General features: G+C 41.9%; 1 protein-coding gene across 1 annotated transcript in view; it reads left to right on the top strand.

The window, feature by feature from the left end:
• MGAT5B (alpha-1,6-mannosylglycoprotein 6-beta-N-acetylglucosaminyltransferase B) overlaps positions 1-20,523 on the top strand; it is a 222,826-nt gene that overhangs the window by 154,741 nt on the left and 47,562 nt on the right. The window contains exons 9-10 of the mRNA XM_088134743.1: positions 9,608-9,739; positions 16,441-16,574. Of these exons, the coding sequence (XP_087990869.1) occupies positions 9,608-9,739; positions 16,441-16,574 (266 nt within the window). The remainder of the gene's footprint in view (positions 1-9,607; positions 9,740-16,440; positions 16,575-20,523) is intronic.

Here is a 20,523-nt window from a genome sequence, read left to right on the forward strand (position 1 = left end):
TGGTTGAACATCTGGAAAAATTCCAAATGGTAAGAGCTGTCAAACAATACCACAAATTGCCTCTGGAGAAGATTGACTCTCCTTCACTGGAGATGTTTAAGCAGAGGCTGCATGGCCATCTATTGAAGATGCATAGCAGTGGGTTTCTGAAATGGACAAAGGGTTGGACTATGTGACCTCCAAGATTCCTTCCAAGTCTCACATTCCATGATTGTAGGACCTTCTGGAGTGGAGTTGATGAACATATGCAGAGAAATAAAGGTATAGGTTTAATCATAAGCGAAAGGCTAAAAACAATGTCCGAAAGTAAGAAATGGATGCCATCTGGATTGTTGTGTGTGTGTGTATGAAAATAGGACCGCATAGGTGGTAGTAAATGTTAAGCTCTATTGAAGAATCAGAGATGATGCCTTTAATGGCTTAGGCTTACTGTTTCTTATTTCCTTTCTGTGTTTTGCATCACATTGCTTACCATGAAAGGGAACACAGTATGTGTAGCTCTAAATGAAATGAATCAAATTCCTTCGTAAGTCCTGCCTGCTATTTTTTATCTTTGTCCATACCCTGCTCATGTCTTTGATCTGGACCTGTCCACTTTAGGAGTCTAGCCTGGGGATGTCATTTATAAGCGAAGTGTAGCTCTGAGCCCAAAAATACTTACTTACTTACTTATTTATTTATTTATATTTATTGGCTGTCTAACTCCAGTGGAATCTTTATGCCACTACTTTATCGCTGAGTATCTCTGAGAATCTTAATCAGTATTTCTCAACCTGGGCAACTTTAAGATGTGTGGATTTCAACTCCCAGAATTCCCCAGCCTGGGGAATTCTGGGAGTTGAAGTCCACACATCTTAAAGTTGCCCAGGTTGAGAAACCCTGATCTAAATAAAGAGATGAACATACTGTCTGCAACTCCTTAGAACAGCTGCCTCTTTTCCCAGAATTTCATGGCTGCCCTTTGCCACATGACCCAGGAAAAGAAGCAATCAATTTAAAGAAGTACAGGGTTGTTAAGTTCACAACCCCACACATTCCAAAGTACCTTTTAGGAACAGATTCCAAATCACTGCACAACCCCATTGAAGTGTCTTATCCCCAATGATTCTGAAGTTACGTGCTTCAAAACTCTCAGCATTAGGCCGCAGTTGGTAGTAGTGTTAAAAACCATTCAAGGCATTGCCAACAGTGTTCTTGCAAGTCTGACAGGGGTGTGCAGTTCTCAAGTCTGCAGGGCCAGAAACACAATATGGGCAGGGTCTTAGAGTTCTCATACCCCACTTTTCTCTTAATGCTGCTCGGAGTGACAGGAGCCTTTTCCCTTCTGATTCTGTCCCACCTTTCTTTTCAGCTGTATTGTATTCCCAGCTATTTAACAAGCACCAGAAAAGCTTTAGAAAGTTGACCTGTCCCTCTGTAATAGTCACCCAAGCCCTTCTGTGCTGGTTTGCATCATGTCATTACTTTTAAGTGTCTGTCTGAGACCCTCTGCTCATATTGTGTTTCCAGCCAACCACTTAGCATTAAATTGCCCATAAGTAGCCTGTCTTAGCCACTCACCAGCTGTTGGTGTTGTGTGTGGTGCAGGGGCGTCTATTCTTTGCGACAAGAGCAATGAAGCAGCTGCAACCACTTATCACCAGCTAAGACACCCATACACCAAAGATCTATTTTCCCCTTACACTGCAATGTATTGTGATCCTTTCCTTCCTTAGTTTTCTTCTAAGTGTTTCCTAGTTTCAGCCCAGAGTATGACTTGAGCATTTGCTCTTGAGCTAATGCTCAGCCTTTTCTTTTAGAAATTCCAGTCTGAGAGGGAGAAGGTGAAAGAGACCTCCTTTTTCCCTCTCTACCCATCAGTATGTAGAGACATATTGGTCCCTTCAGGATGAGCAGTGAGCAATAAGAGTGTGTAAAGTTCTCCAGGAACCCGCAAATCAGCATGTTGATAATCCAAATGCTTCATGACCCACTAGGCCATGAAGTGTTGCCTTCTGACTCTCTCTTAGTGCATCTTGAAGGAAGCAAGATGGAACAGATTCAACTTGCTCCTCTCCTTGTCCTTTCTCAAGGTGGAAGGAGGCAGGGAATGTTGGGTGAATGATGAGAGGCTTTGAATGGCAGTTTGTGAAACCTTTCCAAACCTTGGGCCAGCACTGTCCCTGGACCTTATTAAAATCTACTTGTCTTTCTTATAATCCACTTAGTTTGGGGCACATATCTAAAGTGTGACAGTCATGGCTGTAGAAATAAAAAGAATTGGACATGTTGGTTTCTGTTTTTTCATTAAGTGTGCACACGTATATTTGCATGTGCATCTAGATACAGAGATATTTGTTTACTTGTAGATTGATATCATGTCTTATCTCCAGAATCTTAAGATGACTTTTTCATCTCTAGATTCTTGTGAGATAGACTGGATTGAGAGAAAGTGCCTGGCTCACAGTCACCTAGTAAAATGTCATGGCTAAGATAGTCTTCAATTTCAGGTTTTCCTATCTAACAATAATACAGTGGTGCCTCAGTTCACGAACTTAATTTGTTCCACGATTCTGGTCACGAACCGAATTGGTTGTGAACCGAATCAAATTTCCTCATAAGATTCAATGTAAATAAGGTTAATCCGTTCTGAACCATATGTATTTTTTTTTAACCACAAAAATATGAAGCAAAGTACAGTACAGTACAGTATGAAGAGAGAGAACACTAACCTTGCTTGAAGCGACACCAAAAAGCTTCACAGCAAGTGTCTGTCTGCGACCGCGATCTCACCTTGAGGAAGCCACAACCACGTGTCACAGCAGGGAAGATGGCCATGGGTCGTGTTCATCACCCGATGCGGAGTTCACAAATGGAAGCAAAAATTTGCGAACGCTGCTGTTCACGAACCGAATTGTTCGTGATTAGAAGCGTTGGTGAACCAAGGTATTACTGTAGTGCCCTGACTATCTATATCTAGGTCTAGGTCTTAACTTCAGGGCATTTTTACCTTTCACCTGTAACTGAAATAACAGTGAAATGGAAATAACAAATTAGGAGAATATTTTCAGCACATAGTGAGAAAAAGCATTGCCAAGACAATAGTATTTCAAAATAGACATTTCAGATAAAACTGTTTCTTTAAGTATGGTTGCCTGTCCAAGATGATATATCAACCATTTCTATGAACTGGAAAAGATTAGACTCCCCTGTTTCTTCCCCCTTCCTTCTGAAGGAATAACAACTGTATGCCTTCCAAGGAAGGGACAAACTGAGAGTAACTGTGGGGCATGTCTGAGGAGGATCATTGGGGGGTAATACAAAGCAACAGCCAGTGTGGTGTAGTGGGCATGGTGTTGGACCAGGAGATGGGACACCCAGGTTCCAGTCTGCCTTCAGCCACTGGAACTCACTGGATGACTTGGGGTCAATCATTCTTTCTCAGCCCAGCTTACAGTTTGTTGATGAGGGGAAAATAGGAGGAGGGAATGCTAAGCATGCCATCTTGAGTATAAAACTCTAATAAACATAAAGCAAAATGGAATGTGAGAAAAGAGCAAGAATCTATAAAAAGAGTGCAACTGAAAGTAGAAGCAATAAAACTAGGTCTTTCTGTCCCCGGAAATTAGTCTTCTAACTTTCAAACTTGTGGCCAGTATGATGATGTGCTGGGGTTACTTGGGGCAAACATTTGTCGCATGCATTGACCACAACTAAAAATTAGATCACTTGAGAATCAGTGATCCTGCTTAGTGGTTATAGACTGGACTTCATGATCTAATTAGAAGGGAGATCTTAAGCATTACTGCTGTTGTAATGTACATTATTAATTTTTTTCTTTTCTCCTACTTGAGAATTGTTTTTACGTTTATGGTATGTTAGAACTCTAAAAATATGCCATTCCACATTTTTAACTTATTTTAATCACTGCACCATTACAACTATAAGACTCAAATGGAATTGTCTTGGTGCTAAAAAATCTCCTTGGAAATAAGCAGTATTATGCTGTAGAAAGGGATAACACTTATTTGAAAGTAAAAATAATTTTTAAAAAAGCATAATAATCACACGCAAGCTTGACCAACTGCTCTAATGCTGTGTTTTCTTCTCTTCAAAATTATGAATAATGGAGGCTGCAACTTAGTCAGCAGTGTTGCACCAGGTGCCAGCTCAGACGCTGACATTGGACCTCTATAGCCATGCCCTTCCCCTTCAACTCTGGGCTACTGTTACACATGCTACTCCCAGGTTCGGCTTATGGTCATTCACTCACACACTCACAGCCTGTTGAGGCACGCGGATCTTGTCAGCCCCCCTTGCTTTCTACCTGGGTTTTCCAGATAGGTGTGGCTGGAGCAGACAGACACACAGCCCTGGTCAACAGCGGGGAAATAATTAGGGATACACACAAATCACTTCCAACCGAACACTGAGGCACAAGAGGTTCTTTGTAATACACGGAGACCACTAGCTAGAGGGACGGAAGCCGCCAAGTCTGGATCCAAATGTAACTCAGATGACTCAGCTCAGATAACTCAGACGACTCAGAGTAGGTGGGCTTTGGGACCCCTTTTATCCCCAAAAGTCCTTGCTTTGTTGATTCACAAGTCTGGCAGTTGTTGATGAGATTGGGGTTTCCATGTGCTCAGGCCCAACTTTTTTTTTTCTGGTTTAGGTCCTTTGTTTTTTTCCTTAATGACTTGCTTCCTTCTTATTTACCTCCCTGAAGGGATCCCACAGATAAGTTTCCTGGCTTTTGTCCTCTCTGCTTACGTGCCTGCTTCATCTTTAGGTTATGGCAGCTTCAGCCTAGTCTCACACTACCATGTGGTCCCAAATTTGCAGTAGCATGACCCCTTAAAATAGAAAAATTAATCCATGCAATTCCTTGCTAATTCGTTCATACATTCATGTACTCTAGTACCAGCAAGACAGCCACATAAATGGAAGGGTATCATTACTGGAGCTGTAGTGGGCATGGCTAATAAGTCCCTGCAGAGACCCATCCAGTTTCTGTGTTCTGAGCAGATATTAGAGAGTAGCCACTGTGCTTCAGCCTCTGTCTTGCTGATACAGGTCTCATGGGGGGAGGTTATATTTTGTTGCTTTCCTGCCAGGTGGACATTGTCTTCCCAGCAGTCACCTAGTCCATTCTCCAGACGTTCCCAAGCCAGTGAAGGCATTATTGCCAAACCTTATTCTGAATTATGCACTATTGACTGCATATCTGTGAAATGTCCTCTTTCTGCTCCTGATCACACAGCTTCCATAGGTCCTGAGTCAGCAATATCCATGTTTCCTCTCCCTAGAGCAAGACTAACATGATGGCTGCATTGAATACTTTCATCTTTGTTTTCAGGCTGATGTTTTTCTTCTTCTAGAAGCACACTGTAAACTAGTAAAAGCCCCTTGAGCATTATCAATTTGTGTAACAGCATTAGTGGATACAGTGATCATTGATGCAGAGATCAGAGAGTCTAGGTATTTGAACTCATGCACCTGCTCAATTGGTGCACCTCTAAGGGCAAGGTTAATTTGTTGCCATCAGGTGACATGGCCTTGTTTTTTGTTTTTGTTTTTGTTTCGTATTTATTCATAGCCTGGGCCTCTCTGCTGTTTTGCTTATGACAGCTAATAGCTCCTGTGCCTTCAGTTCCAATTCGTCTATGAAAACAATATCATTGGTGTATGTTGTATCTGTGAAGTTCAGCTTATCTGTGCCACATTAAGCTGTATGCTCAGGATGCTTTCCCCCATTATCCAATCTATCACCACACTGAATAACAATGGTGGTAATGCACACTCTTGTCTCACCCCTATTTTGACTGTTAAGGAGCTAGTTTTGTCAGGATGCATTGTAATAGTCCAAGGAGTGCTGTTGTAAAAGGCAGCAATGATTCAGAAGAGTTTGCTGGGTATGCCAGTTGCCAAAATAACTTTCCATGTAAAGTCCCAGTAGATGCTGCCAAAGACACTCTTGAACTCTGTAAACACAGCAGTAGTTTGTTTTCCACAGCAAATACACTCCTCAAATACTTGACTGACAGTGAAAATCTGGTCCACACAGCTGTGGCTTGGTCTAAAGCCAGATTGCTCTTCCCAGGTGGAGGATTCTTGCATTGGCTACACCCTCTCCTCATTTAGCAACCACAATCTGTTCCTAACTTGGAAGCAAAATGGTCACTAAAGAAACCACGTGACAGAGAGAGAGAGAGAGATGCTGCAAGGATCACTGGTTGCTGCTGTCTCATTCAGATAAAGTTCTCTCATGCAGAACGCCAGCATTATTCTTACTCCAGTGTGCGTTGCTGTTAGGCACACAAAATTTGGTCGTACGTGTGCGCATTGGTTGGAAAATTATTTTTTTAAAAAATTACTGTCGTATTTGTGAATAGTTGCTAAACCAGATAGCTGCTAAATGAGAGGAGGCTGATTCCATTATAATTTTCATATCATGTTTCATCACCCTTTTCAAACATAAGCACAATATCAGCAGATTTCCAGTCAAGAAGGACCTGTTCTTTCCATACTGTTGAGAATAGCCTGTGAAGTACTACAGGCCCACCTGCCTTTAGCACCTCCACAGTGTCTTGGTCAGGTCCTGCAGCTCTGTCATTTTTAAGTCATTTAATAGCTGCACTGATCTCTGTTTTGCTTGACTCAGATTCACAGGCCATATTAGAGGATGATCCTGGATCATCTAGTTCCTGTTCTAATGCTGCTGGTGGATTACAATTTAAGGCTAAATCAAAATGCTGTTTCCAGCTTTCTAGCATTTTTGGCTGTTGTTTTAGCAACTCACCCTGTTGCACTGTAAATGCTCATTCTGGGTCAGCTGGCCTTCCCTGACAGTACTTTCAAAGTTGAAAAGAATGCCTGTTGGTCACGGTGCCCAGCTGCTGCCACCACTTCTGCAGCTGTGTTGTCCATATAGGGCTCCTTTTCACTTTCAGCTTGGTTTTGTCAGGTTTTTTGTCTTTCTTGGATTTGCAAGGGTAGCCACATTTTTTTCCTTATATCAAGTCAGTCGTATCATCTGTTATCCATTTTTTAGTACTGTCTTTCTCCCTGCAAAGGCAGATCGTTTCTCTTGATGAGTTGATAGTTTCTCTGATTTCAAACCATGGCTCCTCTACATTGTCATCACCTTCACTTGGGAGCAGGACTTCAAATTTGTTGTGTAGTTCTATCTAAATAGCTTCATGGTGTTGCTGGACCAGTAGCGAGTTCAACTGGAGTGAAAGTGGTGGATGGCCGTGTGATAATAGCTTTCAATTTCAGTTTGATCTTGCATCAAACCAGTTATGATCTGACCCTCCTTCTGCACTTCTCAGCACCTGGACATCATTAACAGCAGACCTGATGTGCTTGCCGATCAGGAATAGAAGCATAGATTGTAGAAGCAGCATTTAGTGCTTGTGAATACGAAACGAACTGATGAATGGGCTTGGCTGGAATAAACTGTTGCAAATGACCAGTGAGTATAATGATGCAAAACTGAGCAGCCCAAGCCATTTTCATTCATGCTACCAGACCCAAATTTGCTCACAGCTTCTTCCCAGCCAAACCACAGTTTATTAATCTGTGCATTTAGATCACCTGCCAACATGAGGAACCTCTTTTGGGGGTTTTGTGGTTCAGTATAGAAAATGATCTATTTTGTCCTCACTGCATATCTCTGTTGGTGCATAGGATGCAATGATAGTAATTGGTACAGTTCCATTGAAAGAAGGGCTCTGTTGATTTTGTTTCTGGAGCAGGTTTTCCAGGAGTCCCCCTTTCAGGTATAATGGCTGCCTCCATAATGCCAACCAAGGCCATAGAAAAGCAAATATAAAAGACTTAAAGCAAATAGTGTCAAACCTAGCACTGTTCACATGATCTCAACATCTCAAGCATGTAAGGCCAGCACAGTACCTCCTACACACTATCAAGAAATGAGACAATTGTAGTAGAACATACACAAGATAAGGTTCCAATGGAGGTCAAAATGGCAGTACAGTCCAAACTGCTTCAAAAGGTGTTATCAAGTTGTTGTACCTATTATTGACTATGAATCTTATGCTTGTAGCAGATGTTCACCACCAGAATGATACAGGTGTGTGTATTCAGAACCATCTATGTTGTAAATCTCCTTCCTGCCACACTGAGGTAGTTGCATCTCAGTTAAAGCTGCCAGTACAGCATTATATGTGAGCAATTTGGTACAGTCTTTCCACACTTGGATGCCACTTAAGATGTTCTAGGTCAACAGTGTTCTTTGGTGTTGCAATTTTCTGGGTGATATCCAGAGCCTCAGGACTATGCAACGCCCTGGTAGCCACCAGTGCTGCCACAGAGCTATACTATCCAGTCATATACATTTTAACAGTGTCCTGGTAACTGCCAACACCAGCGTGTCAGCTCTTCCAGGTACAATAGCTTTCTTTCCAAGTCATCTGGGACACATTGCCATGGCTACATACCAATAACATTTACACCGCTTGGCAGAGAGCAACCATCGTTCTTAGGCTACCCCTCTGGTGCTATAAGCTGATCATGGATGGAGAGATGAATATAACTGATTTCATTGGAGTTAGGGCTGGGCAAGAAATAAATATACCATATCTAATAATTAAATGTTAGTCTATGTATCAAATAAAACAATGCTAGAACCATATATGATAAGCAAAACAAAACAAAAGCCAATAAGGTGTCAAACCAGAATAATCTTGCTTACTTTTCCATAATTCCTGAAATCTGGAAGTCAAGAAAAAAAGAAAGAATGAAAAATGTGCTTCTTTACCTTAAATCAGATTCACTTAAAATGCTACAGCTTGCAAAACATCGGCAGGCTGTCAGTTCTTTTTGGCATTTTCTCTGCCAGCTCAGTTTCACTGAAATTACAGAGCCCATCTTCTTTCTCTGCTCTCCCTCCTTCATGGTTCCCTCTGCCCAGGGTCAGGTCTGATAGAGTTTTGCATAAAAGTCTTGTGCCCTCCAGGCACGATTCCTCCTCCTTGGAAAGGAGGAGTTTTAAGAAACCACATAGAATATTCAGAGTTCTGGAATCCTTAGTATAGAAGAGGCATTCTTGAGTGACCCTCCATCCATTGCCTCATGCACCCCTGGGAGTTTGTGACCTACTCTCTGAAAACATGGCTATAGGCAAAAAATTGGGCTACAATCATATAGGTAATAAATTGGGAGACAGTCCACTGAATCCTCAATGAACATGCTTTGGATTAAGCCTTTGAGGTACTGTGGGCTTGTTGGCTCTTTCTTGGAAACTGATGGGTCAACTTAGAATCTCTCCCTTAGTTATTTCACTATGACCAAGTTCATACAACACATTCAACCCTGAATCCTTGTTAATGAAATACAGTCACTGTTTTCACCCAGCAGTATCACAGTTTAATGTTGTGGCTTGGTTCACACAACATGCTAAGACAATGGCTGGGTTCCTATAACTGCTGTATCACAAACTACCCAACTCCATTCTAGCTTAATCCAGAGTGTTGTGTGGACCCAGCCTATTTAGAATAGTACCTATTTCCCAAACAGTTTCACAGTGTTAATTCTTTTGAACAGATTGTCATATTTCCTTTCCTCTGTACCCAAATGCAACTCACCAATTTATTCTTTCCAGTAACTTAGGAGTGCCACCTGGCCGAGGTAATTGTCCCTTGATGGTTCCTTTGCCCTTCGATCTCATTTATACGGACTACCACGGGCTGCAGCAGATGAAGCAGCATATGGGCCTCTCCTTTAAAAAATACAGGTAAGAACTGGGCTATTTTCTCCCATCCCCTGACCCAGTTTTGTAACCTTTTTGGTGGACGTGACAATGACAGAACTGGCAGACAGATGTACAAGTTTACTGCCATGGCATCAGCTTCCTATAGGAATAAAATCAGCACCCTCATTGCTAATTTGATCAGAGAAGGTATATTTTTCAAAGTAGACGTTCTGGGATTGATAGGGAGGATGTATGTATCTGGAATGCATATGAGCACTTCTTCTAAGGCTGTAGTTATGATTATGTTTTCATTTCTTTGAAGTTGTTATTATAATGTAATATACTGTACAATTTATTGTATACCACTTTTGTAAATCACTCAAAATTGCTTTTTGAATGAAACTGCATAAAAGCCCCTGTAATCATCAATACTCAGTATATCTCTTCAAGTGCTTGCTATTTTTGGTATTCCAGCTTTCAGACCCACTCCACCAACTCTGTCGTGCACTGGAAGTTTCCCCATGCTATTCCAGCCATCAGACCGTCCCTCATCACAATTCTGTAGTGCTTTCCAGGTTAAAAAAAGTGTGTGGTGGTCCGCTGAGAGATTCTTGACAGCATCAGGATTTTAATGCAAGTCCTCGGAGGCTGAATTTGATAATGGGTTATGGAGGAAGGGGAGAAAAACTGCTCAATCTTTTCCCTTCCAAGCCCTCTTCCAAAATCATGTTAATCCATATACAGGAAGGTATGGGATCATAGATAGCTTGAGGCTACAGTAAATCCAGAACCAGTTCTAAGATTGTTTGGACATTGTTCTTGTTTCCCATCCTAGAGAAGAGCCTGGTGCTTATTTAGAAAATATCAAAATATCCCATTTAAGAAATGATTTTTCCTACAATGCTCAAGGACTGATTTATATCTGGGTCAGGCAAGGTGGTTTGTCCTGATACATTGGTCTTCAACTCCCATCGACCTTAGCCAGCATGGCCCAAAAGGCAAGGAACTGTCCAAAAAATCTGGAGGATATATGTTTGCCTGGCCATGGCAGCACTTCCTTCCATTTCCGTTTTTCTGATGGAACAACAACAACAACAACAACAACAACAACTGACTCTCCCTTGACATCATCTGCCAACCTCCTTTTACTTGCCTTGCTCACTCAGTCACTAACCAGACCACCTTTAGTTCAATCTGTTACATCCTTCCCTTTCTCCTAGTTTCACAGACACAGAGCATATCTACAGTGGTACCTTGGGTCACGAACTTAATTCGTTCTGCGACTCTGGTCGCGACCCAAATTGGTCGCGACCCGAATCAAATTTTCCCATAAGGTTCAATGTAAATACGGTTAATCCGTTCTGAACCATATGCATTTTTTTTTTAAACCACAAAAATATGAAACAAAGTACAGTACAGTACAGTACGAAGAGAGAGAACGCTGACCTTGCTCGAGGCGACTTCTGGCGTGGAGAACAGGAAGGCGGGTAGGGAGGCGGTTATTGCTTGGAGGGAGAGTCCCCCTCCCTACAGGAAGCCACGACCACGTGTCACGGCAGGGAAAATGGCCACGGATCCTGTCGTCACCCGAAGCGGAGTTCGCGGACGGAAGCAAAATTTTGCGAATGGTGCTGTTCGTGACCCGAATTGGTCGTGAACAGAAGCGTTCGTGACCCAAGGTACCACTGTATTTTCCTTTCTCCTTTCACTTGTTCATTTAGACGCATTACCATTTACTCCTCTTACACTCCAAACCGCAGTCTTTCCAGGGCCACTGCTGACATAGAAGGCACCCTTGTGCAGTATTCTAGTGAGCACCCCCTGCGAAAACACAAATTTTAAAATATTCAAAATACTGTACCTCCTTTGGTTTCTCAGATGGTCTCATTCTATAAAACGGTACTGTATGGCTTTTGAAGTGTTTGTTTTTTTAAAAAAAAAACAAACTTGCAACTGGTGCCTTTCTTCATGTGATGCCCTTATGCAGTACACAACTAGCACACTAAGTTGTGGTGATCCTGAGTCTTCAGTAGGTTTGGTTACCAACAGACAGTCCCATTTTGTCCTTTGCTGCCCATCATGGCTTTGGGCCAGTGTTTCTCAACCTTGGCAACTTTAAGATGTGTAGACTTCAACTCCCAGGATTCCCCAGCCAGCCATGCTGGCTGGGGAATTCTGGGAGTTGATATCCACACATCTTACAGTTGCCAAGGTTGAGAAGCACGGCTTTGGGCAGTTGAGACTTTCACATACTTTTAGAGAAGGCATCAATTGGATGTTGATTAGATTATCAGCCTTATTTATACCCATGCTACCTGTAGCATTCCCTGCTAATAATGCTGGATGATATTCAACATGCTGAATCTTTAAATTATGCTTTTCTGCCTAGTTTCCCTTTGTTGGTATTCCTTTGATATCTTTACTTTAGCCGGTATTTGACACCTCTCAGAATAGAGAGTGATTTTGTTTCAATAGGTTCCTCTTAAAAGATGGGTTTTGTTGTTGTTTACCTTTTCAAAGCAACAAAATGGATTGCACTATTCCCCACTCTACCTGGACATCGCTATAATATGCAGTTATTCCAAATTCTGAATGGGATTGAAATGGAAAATCGCTCGAATACTTAGCCTTTCTTTTTCCTTTCAAGCAGAGAGGAAGGCAGGCAGAAGTACATTTCCAGCACATCCTTAAGATTTACACTTCTACCCCCAATCTTGATTATCTCCATGACTGTGACAGCTGGTCAATTGCACACTCAACAGCCTCCATACTGTTTCCCAGCTGCCATTGTCTCATACTAGGTTGCGCTTACAATGGCAAAAGAGCAAAATTATATGTTGTTCTCATAAAAGAAATCATCATCATCATCATCATCATCATCATCATCATCATCATCTGGCTTTCAAGGGAGGAGGCAAGGGTCTTGGGTGATCAGTATGAAGAGAGGAAAGGGAACTAATGGACAGCCTTCTGCGAGTGCAATCTGTAAACATCACAAGAAAGAAAAAGTGGCTGTTACAGGGAAAAAGCAGCCTATGACATCTTTATTTTGCCCTTCCTCCCAGAACTAAAGGCAGGGGAAACAAAACAAAACGACCCAACTCACTGTCTTTTGCCAGATCCTTTGCTAGCATAATTTTGTGATTTCATTTTACACTGATAGTACCTTTTTCTTCTGCCCCTCCTGCTATCCTCCATGATTCTGTGCAGGAAAACAATATCAGAACGCAGTATGGCTTTTATTATAAATCAATCTTCCCTGTGAATTTTACTTGACTAAAAGAGCAGAGTTGGGATTTGGATGCTTGATTTATATTTGCTGTATTTTCAGATCTTGCTCTCTTCCTCTCCCAACCTCTTTTGGGTTGGCTTGAGAATGTACAAAAGTGTGTGAGGAGTGAGGAGGGACACATAAGCAAGCTCCTCCCCTCCAGCACCCATGCAGCCTATCAGTGGGAAGGCTCATCCATAGATATTCCGTGCAAGGGGGAGCCCAGAAGAAGGATGAGAACAATGAGAAGACCCCATCCCTTTTCCTCCTCTATGCATCTGGTGGTTGCATGCTTCCAGAATGACTCTCGTCATTCCATTAACATTATAGGCCCATTTTCAGTTGGCTATCATCTCAAAAACAAAAACAAAACCACAATGTACAGAAAGAGAAAACAGAATTTTTGGGCAACTAGATACGAAATCGGATTTTTAAAAATAACTTTATTTTAAAACACATTAGAATCATACAGTGATTTCATGGCAGAGGGAGGGAGGGTTTGGATTGTTCACTTAGAAAGTTGGTTTGTCTAGTACCCAGGGAATTGGGTTGATGAAATCAAATCACTAGAATGGATAGAATCAAAGTTTCTGGCTGACTTTTTGTTTAGGGGGAGAGGTTGGTGAATTTTAAGGGACAAAGACACTCACAGTAATCTTTAAATTTACCTTCCAACTCCCTAAAAGAAAAAAATAATAATTCCATCCATTCTAAGGGTATTTGGGGGGCTACAATGTTAGTGTAGGGGGCTATAGGTTGTGCACTTATGAAATAGACTGAGAAGGTTCAAGAAAAACACAAACACACAATACACAGATAAATGAAACCACATTAAATTCCTATGTTCAAACTAGCATCCATTGCACATAAATTTTTTATAACATTTTGATTTTGCTGATGGATTCCCATGGGATCCAAAATTTGTCACCAGTATGGATTTGAGGCAGGAGAGTTATTTGTGCTTTGTTTTGGGGAACATTGCTTGAGATTTTGGGGAGGTATTGCTTGGCCTTATCCAATAAGATGCAGTTCAGTGGAGAGAAAAGTAAGGTCCTGCACTTAGGCAGGAAAACAAGATGCACATGTACAGGATAGGCAGTACCTGGCTCAACAGTAGTGCCTAGGAGAGCGATCTAGGGGTGCTGGTGGACCACTGCTTAAGTATGAGTCAGCAGTGTGCTGCAGCTGCCAAAAAAGCCAATGCAGTCCGGGACTGCATCAACAGAGGGATAGCATCAAGATCAAGGGAAGTGATAGTACCACTGTACACCGCACTGGTGAGGCCACATTTGGAATACTGCATCCAGTTCTGGTCAGAGAAAAGCAACAAAGATGATGGGGGGTCTGGAGGCTAAATCCTATGAAAAATGGCTAAAGGAACTAGGTATGTTTAGCTTAACAAAGAGAAGACTGGGGGGAGACAGGGCAGGCTGCCACAGGGAAGAGGGCGTTGATTTATTTTCCATAGCACCTGAGGGTAGGACAAGAAGCAATGGCTGGAAGTTCATCATGGGAGATTCAACATGAAAATTAGGAGGAATTTCCTGACAGTGAGAACTTTTAAGCAGTGGAACCGCTTGCCTACTGGAGTTGTGGGTTCTCCATCGCTTAAGGTTTTCAGGAAAAGATTGGACAACCATTTGCCTGAAATGGTATGAGGACTCCTGCCTTGGGCAGGGGGTTGGACTAGAAGACCTCCAAGGTCCCTTCCAATCCGATGATACTATGAGATCTCATTGTCAGTCTTTGTTTTCTTTCATCCGTTTCTCTCCACTGCCCTTTGCTTTACCCCCTTTTTTGATCCAACAACTGTGTTTCTTCTCTGAAGAAATATATTGTTGCAAAGGCTGTTTACAGACTGATATTGTTTACTGGACAATCTTTCCTGTGCAGGATATATGTGGGGTGGACTGTAGATTAATGGAGTGGAGAGTTTAATAGTAAAAGCTCTATGAGTGGCTCCCATTGTCTTTCTCATTTGTTTATGCTCCATTTTGCCAGCTGTTTTAAAAAACTTTTTTTTTTAGTATTCATGAACATGTTTTTTCAAGAAGAAGACATTCTTAGAGCTTCTCCTTTTGGCTGCATTAACATTTGTTGGTTTGTGGCTAGTTCCATTATTTCAATTCTATGTGGCTCACAAGCTGCAAAATACAAAGTATCTATTAATAATACAATAACCATAAACCAAAAACATCAAAATCTAACGTAATAGTTCAAATTCTAACAATCCCATAATCATAAAGCATTAGGGCTGTATTGCATCAGGACATCTGATTACACGTCACAGAGATCTGTCTCTAAGTCATGTTGGAAAAGCCAAGTTTTCAGCAGCTTTCTGAGCACCAGGAGTGGGTGGGGGCATTCCACAGAAGGGGAGCTCTCAGAAAATGCTTGCCTCCAAGTTCCCTCTCACTGCACCTTATGGATGGGGGGACTCTCAGTAAGCCCTCTCAGTAGATGTGCCTCAGGCAGATGGACTCTACTTGGAGTGAGTGGTCTGGTAGATAACCAGGCCCCAAGCCATGCAAGATTTTAGATATTATAACCAGCTCCTTGAATTGCACCAGACACAAAGCAGCAGCTAATGCAGGTCTCATAGTCTTGATGTTATGTGACAATATCAGCTTCTTCCCATTAACACGTCGATTGCTGTTTTCAAGGACAGTCCTAGATAGCGCACGTTACAGTACCCCAGCCACTTCACATGCATTCCTCCATTCCTTGAGTCAATGGAAAAGTATGCTGGCATAAAGTTCACTACTCTGATGGCTGAGCCTAATTGCTGTCTGTAACAGTTGGTGAGGTGGAGATGAGTGTAAGCAGGTGCCTGAGACAGGATCTGGCCATCCTTCCAGTGGCCTGAATGACAAATCACCAGTACAGAGGTGCTTCATACATATAACCTGTCACTTGGGCTACAGGCTAGCACTCTTCTGAAAGAGCATTAAACTCAAGTCCAGAACTAGCTTGGGTGCTAGGTCACATGCATGACATGAAGTGGAAGGGAGAAGTTGTGCAAAGCGCTGGGGGTGCATTCTTCTGCTTCACCCAATGCATTTCCTCAGTGCTTGACCTGTAAGACTATTCCTGAACACAGGTCTAATGTTGAGTCAGCATGGTGTAGTGGCTAAGGTGTTGGATGGCACTGGAGAGACCCAGGTTCTGGTACATCCTCAGCCATGGAAGTTCAGTGGGTGAGTTTGGACCAGTCACTTTCTCTCTGCCCAGCCTATCTCATAGGTTGCTATTGTGGGGACAAATGGAAAGTAGGAGTACTGAGTACACACTTTGAACTTCTGAAGAAAGGGAAGGATATGCATCTAAGAAACAAGCAAACAAGTAAAGAGGTTCCTGGTGCAAGGAGTCCGTAACTATCCATTGGAGATCCCAGGGCTTCCAGATTCCTTAAAAGGATACTTCCAATTAAGCAGTAGGCAACATGGCTTTTCCCCCTTATTCTCTTACCCAGATGCCGTGTTCGAGTAATTGATACTTTTGGGACTGAACCTGCATACAATCATGAGGAATATGCCACTCTGCATGGATATCGAACAAACTGGGGCTATTGGAACCTCCATCCTAAACAGTTCATGACAATGTTTCGTAAGTGGTCTTTGTATTCATTATGGTTTACCATGAACAGCTGTTTTTAGATGTAGGATAACAGGATAAGAACCTTCCTAGTTTCCACAGTGGCTATACAGAAATCTCCAGGAAGCTTATGTGTAGAGCACAAAAGCAAAACCCCTCTACTGTGCTGGTCTGAAGCTCCCTTTGAAATATGTTGGGCTACTCCACCTGGTCCAGAATGCTGAATATTATCCATTGACTAGTTATATGAAGCATGTGACCACATGGTTCACTATCTAAACACAATTCAATGTATTATTGATTACTCTCAAGCAGTGAACAACTTACCTGAAAGGAGATAAGGCCTGTTCAGTTTTTATGTTCTTTGGCAGTAGTTCTTCCTCTTCCACCCACACCTGTAGCTTACTGAATGTGCCTGTGAGACCTTCAGCGGAAGTACTTCAAGGGTCCATCAGTTCTGGAGACAAGCCAGCAAGAAATCTCAAATAGGTGATAGAGAGTTGCTCCATTACATCCTGTCCTTTTCTGGCAAGGTGATGGAGCTTGAGAGAAGAGTAGGCAATGTACAAGGGTATCTGTTGAAAGCAAAACGCTCATATTCGAACAATTTGTTGCTCTGAGTGTGCTCAAGGTTCTCAAAGAATTCCCTCTGATTGTCTTTTTTCCTGGAGTTGAGGGTCACAGCTGTCTTTCTCTGCCCCAGAACGTACACCAGACTTGTGCTCTCCAAGCCTCCCCCTTATTTCTGCTTTTCCAGGAGTGGACACACATAAAGGAAAGAAAAATATACTATCTGAGCTCTTTTAACCTGTCCTTCTTGTTATAGCATAGCTGTATCTTCAAAACATTCTTTGCTCTGACACTAGCTTGGTGATTATATTCTGAACAATCAGCTACTGATCTCATTACCTGACCAGGTAATCAGTCTGTGATGGGTCAGATGCTTTTTTCACTACTGCTTGGATTACAGATTGAATCAGAGGTACCAGATCGGAGTTGCACAAATGACCCCATGATGGCAACAAAAAGTTGCATATAACTCTAATTTTTTGCTGTCCTCTAGTGGTTGTCCTGATTTTTGTGCAGTCCAGATCTGATCACATTTTTGACCCAGTGATATGGATCAGGTGGACTGATTGACATACAGTTCTGGAAACTAGAGAATAAAGCTGAAGACACTGAGAAATGGAAAAGTCCCCAAGGAATCACGAATAGAGAAACTAAAAATACCTTTGCCCTGGGTTACCTCTTGTTGTGTTAAGAATATAAGAAATTCTGCCACTTGTGCACCTCTGCACTGATTTCCCGAGGGCCCTGAATAGGCAAATTTGCTGATTCGACCTGACCTTAACCTTGACAATGATACCCCAAGGATAAGCTGGCTTAATGGGGCCTGCCATTTTAATTAGCTTTCACTTTAGCTTTTAACTACCCCACTCCCACTGTTCTGTTAATTATGTTTTCAGGCTGCCCCAGCATCTACCTTTCTCCTTAGCATAGTCAGGGAAAGAGTTGTGACTGACACTGCATGAATCCCATGCAAGTTTCTCTCTCTCTCCCTCTCTTTCTCTTTCTCCCCTTGGGAGCTGCCAGAATAACCAATCATTTGTCACCCAGCTAGAAACCAATTGACAGCAATAAAAGTGTGATGTGATGTTGTGGTCAAAATAACCTAAGGATTACATGAGCAATGAAACAAATGGGCTTTTATAGACTGGCATCATGTCAGGTTTCTTATGTCCCCCTCCCTTGATATATACTATTGCATAGATGCTGTCTCAGAATTCCCTGAGGATATGATAAAAGTATCAGAAAAGACTAGTGGAAAAATGCACAGTTCTGGCTCGAAGGTGAAAGAGAGATGGGCTGTGGGAGGATGACAACAACCAGAAACCATTGTAAGAAGCCCGCAGGTTTCCTGGAAGGAAGCCAGCTATGTGTGGCCTGAAGATTGTAGCTCTAGTTTTAGTTAGGGATGGGTGACTTCACTGTTGCCAGGTCCCTGGAAATCAAAGTGAGCATCAGCAATGTGCTGGCTAGAAATGAAATGTTTTTGCAGTAGGATGAGCTCATACATAGCTTCATAGACAGTCTCTTACAGTCAAAATCAGTTTCTTTGTCATATTTATTAGCTTTGAGGTCTGCTCCTGGGTGCCCAGCCTAGACAGGTCTGTGGCTTTTCCACTGATAATATGCCATTTTCAATGTAGCTCTACTTAGAACAGATTTATCCGATGTTACTATTTTATTTGGCATGTTTTATGATATACTTTTAACAAAGAGCATAGGTTTTCACTGTATCCACTTTTATCCTCTTAACAAGTTTATGAAGCAGGTCAGGTTGAGAGAAAAGATGAACCAAGGATCACCCAGTGAAGGGGTGTCCATATGCAATGCACATAAACCAAGAGTGGAACTTTGGTCACAGCCACCATTTTGACCTTTTTGACCCCTTGGGATGCTCTTGTCCAGTGAACAAGAGTGAATTTCAACTTCTGTCTTCCCAATCTGTCCAAAACTCTAGCCATCCTAATTCCTCTAACAATATAGATTGGCTGATGGTGACATTTAGCAGTAATTACCTCATAACATTTTTCTTGTTTGTAATATTATCTCAGGGAAATGCTCATAGGAAGATTATATCAAAGAATTAAGAACTATCCCTAGACAAATAAGGTGTCGCTTTTAGTAAAAGTTCAGGCATTGTTAACCACTATTCAGGAAGGCCACTCTTGTACGAGTGACTCCAGCACCTATTTAGATACATGCAAAGGAAGTAGTGGATCTTTCCTGCCATCTCGTAAAAGAAAGATGGCGCGCATAAGGGCATTAGAACGAGTTCTTTGTTGAGTCTGACAACATGCTGGGAATGCAAGCAGACCTAGTGAGATGCCGGTCAGTGCTGCTTTTTCTTTTTCATGGTAGGGGGCAGTCAAAGCAAAGCCAAACTCAAAATCAGTGGTGGTAAAAATGTGAGGACAAAATAATAGTATAAAAATTTAGTATAATGATTCTTCCGATTTTCAGAATTAGAACGAGTAAGGAAGGCATTTATAGTTGATAAAGCAGAGGTGGGGGCCTGTTGCTTTCCAGTTGTTGCTGAATACCGGGAGCGCCTGCAAACCTGACCAATGCTGGTTAGTGGTAGCTCAGCAACACTGGGAAATGTACAGAGATTCCCCAATTCTGTTCTTCAGCCACTAGCACTGTTCTGATCAAGAAGAAGACAGAAGAGTTATTTCTAAGCTTTCTTTTCAAATGGCTCTAGAATGGTCCTCTGGAAAATCCTTTCAGTAAGGATTCCATTTTCTGCCCAAATCATGACACAATTCATCAAAGCTCTACAAACCTGGCAAAACAGTTGTGAGAATTTGTATGCCCAGCCATGCAGTCTGTGCACTTATGCAGTAAAGCCATGCATGTATGTAGTGCATAAAAATGTGTGTGTGTATATGTTGGGCAGGGAAGGGAGTTTGTTGAGAGAAGCATTAGCATCTGTATAAATCAAAGAGTATGTTCGAAAAATAGAATTTCCTAATGAAAAGTGGTTTCATAAATAAGTGGTTTTACAAATCAACTTAGATATATTACTTACACATATTACCGACACTAATGCATTATAAGTGCTCAAAGATTATAAACAAAACTCTAAAATAGAGGTTCTTTTCATACATGATATGGAAGAGAAAAAGGAGCAGCCCTGATCTTCACATATTCCATTAGCAGTGTGAACAGACCTTACACAAACACAAATTGTATATATGACCAGGATTGAGGAGAAAGAAATACTCCTAACTGCAGAAACCAAGTTATGAGCATGCAATTTATATATATACTCAGAGTTGGAATGAGCAACTTATAGCTCTCCAGATGTTAATGGACTGCAGCTTCCATGATTCCTAACTATTGAGCATGCTTGCTAGAGCAGATAGAAATCTGAGTTCAATAACATCTGGAGGCC

The sequence above is a fragment of the Python bivittatus genome, unplaced genomic scaffold (assembly GCF_059951505.1).
Source record: "Python bivittatus isolate LINGU-HERP-01145 unplaced genomic scaffold, Pbiv_v1 ctg000080_np1212, whole genome shotgun sequence".
In the NCBI taxonomy this organism is placed as follows: domain Eukaryota; kingdom Metazoa; phylum Chordata; class Lepidosauria; order Squamata; family Pythonidae; genus Python; species Python bivittatus.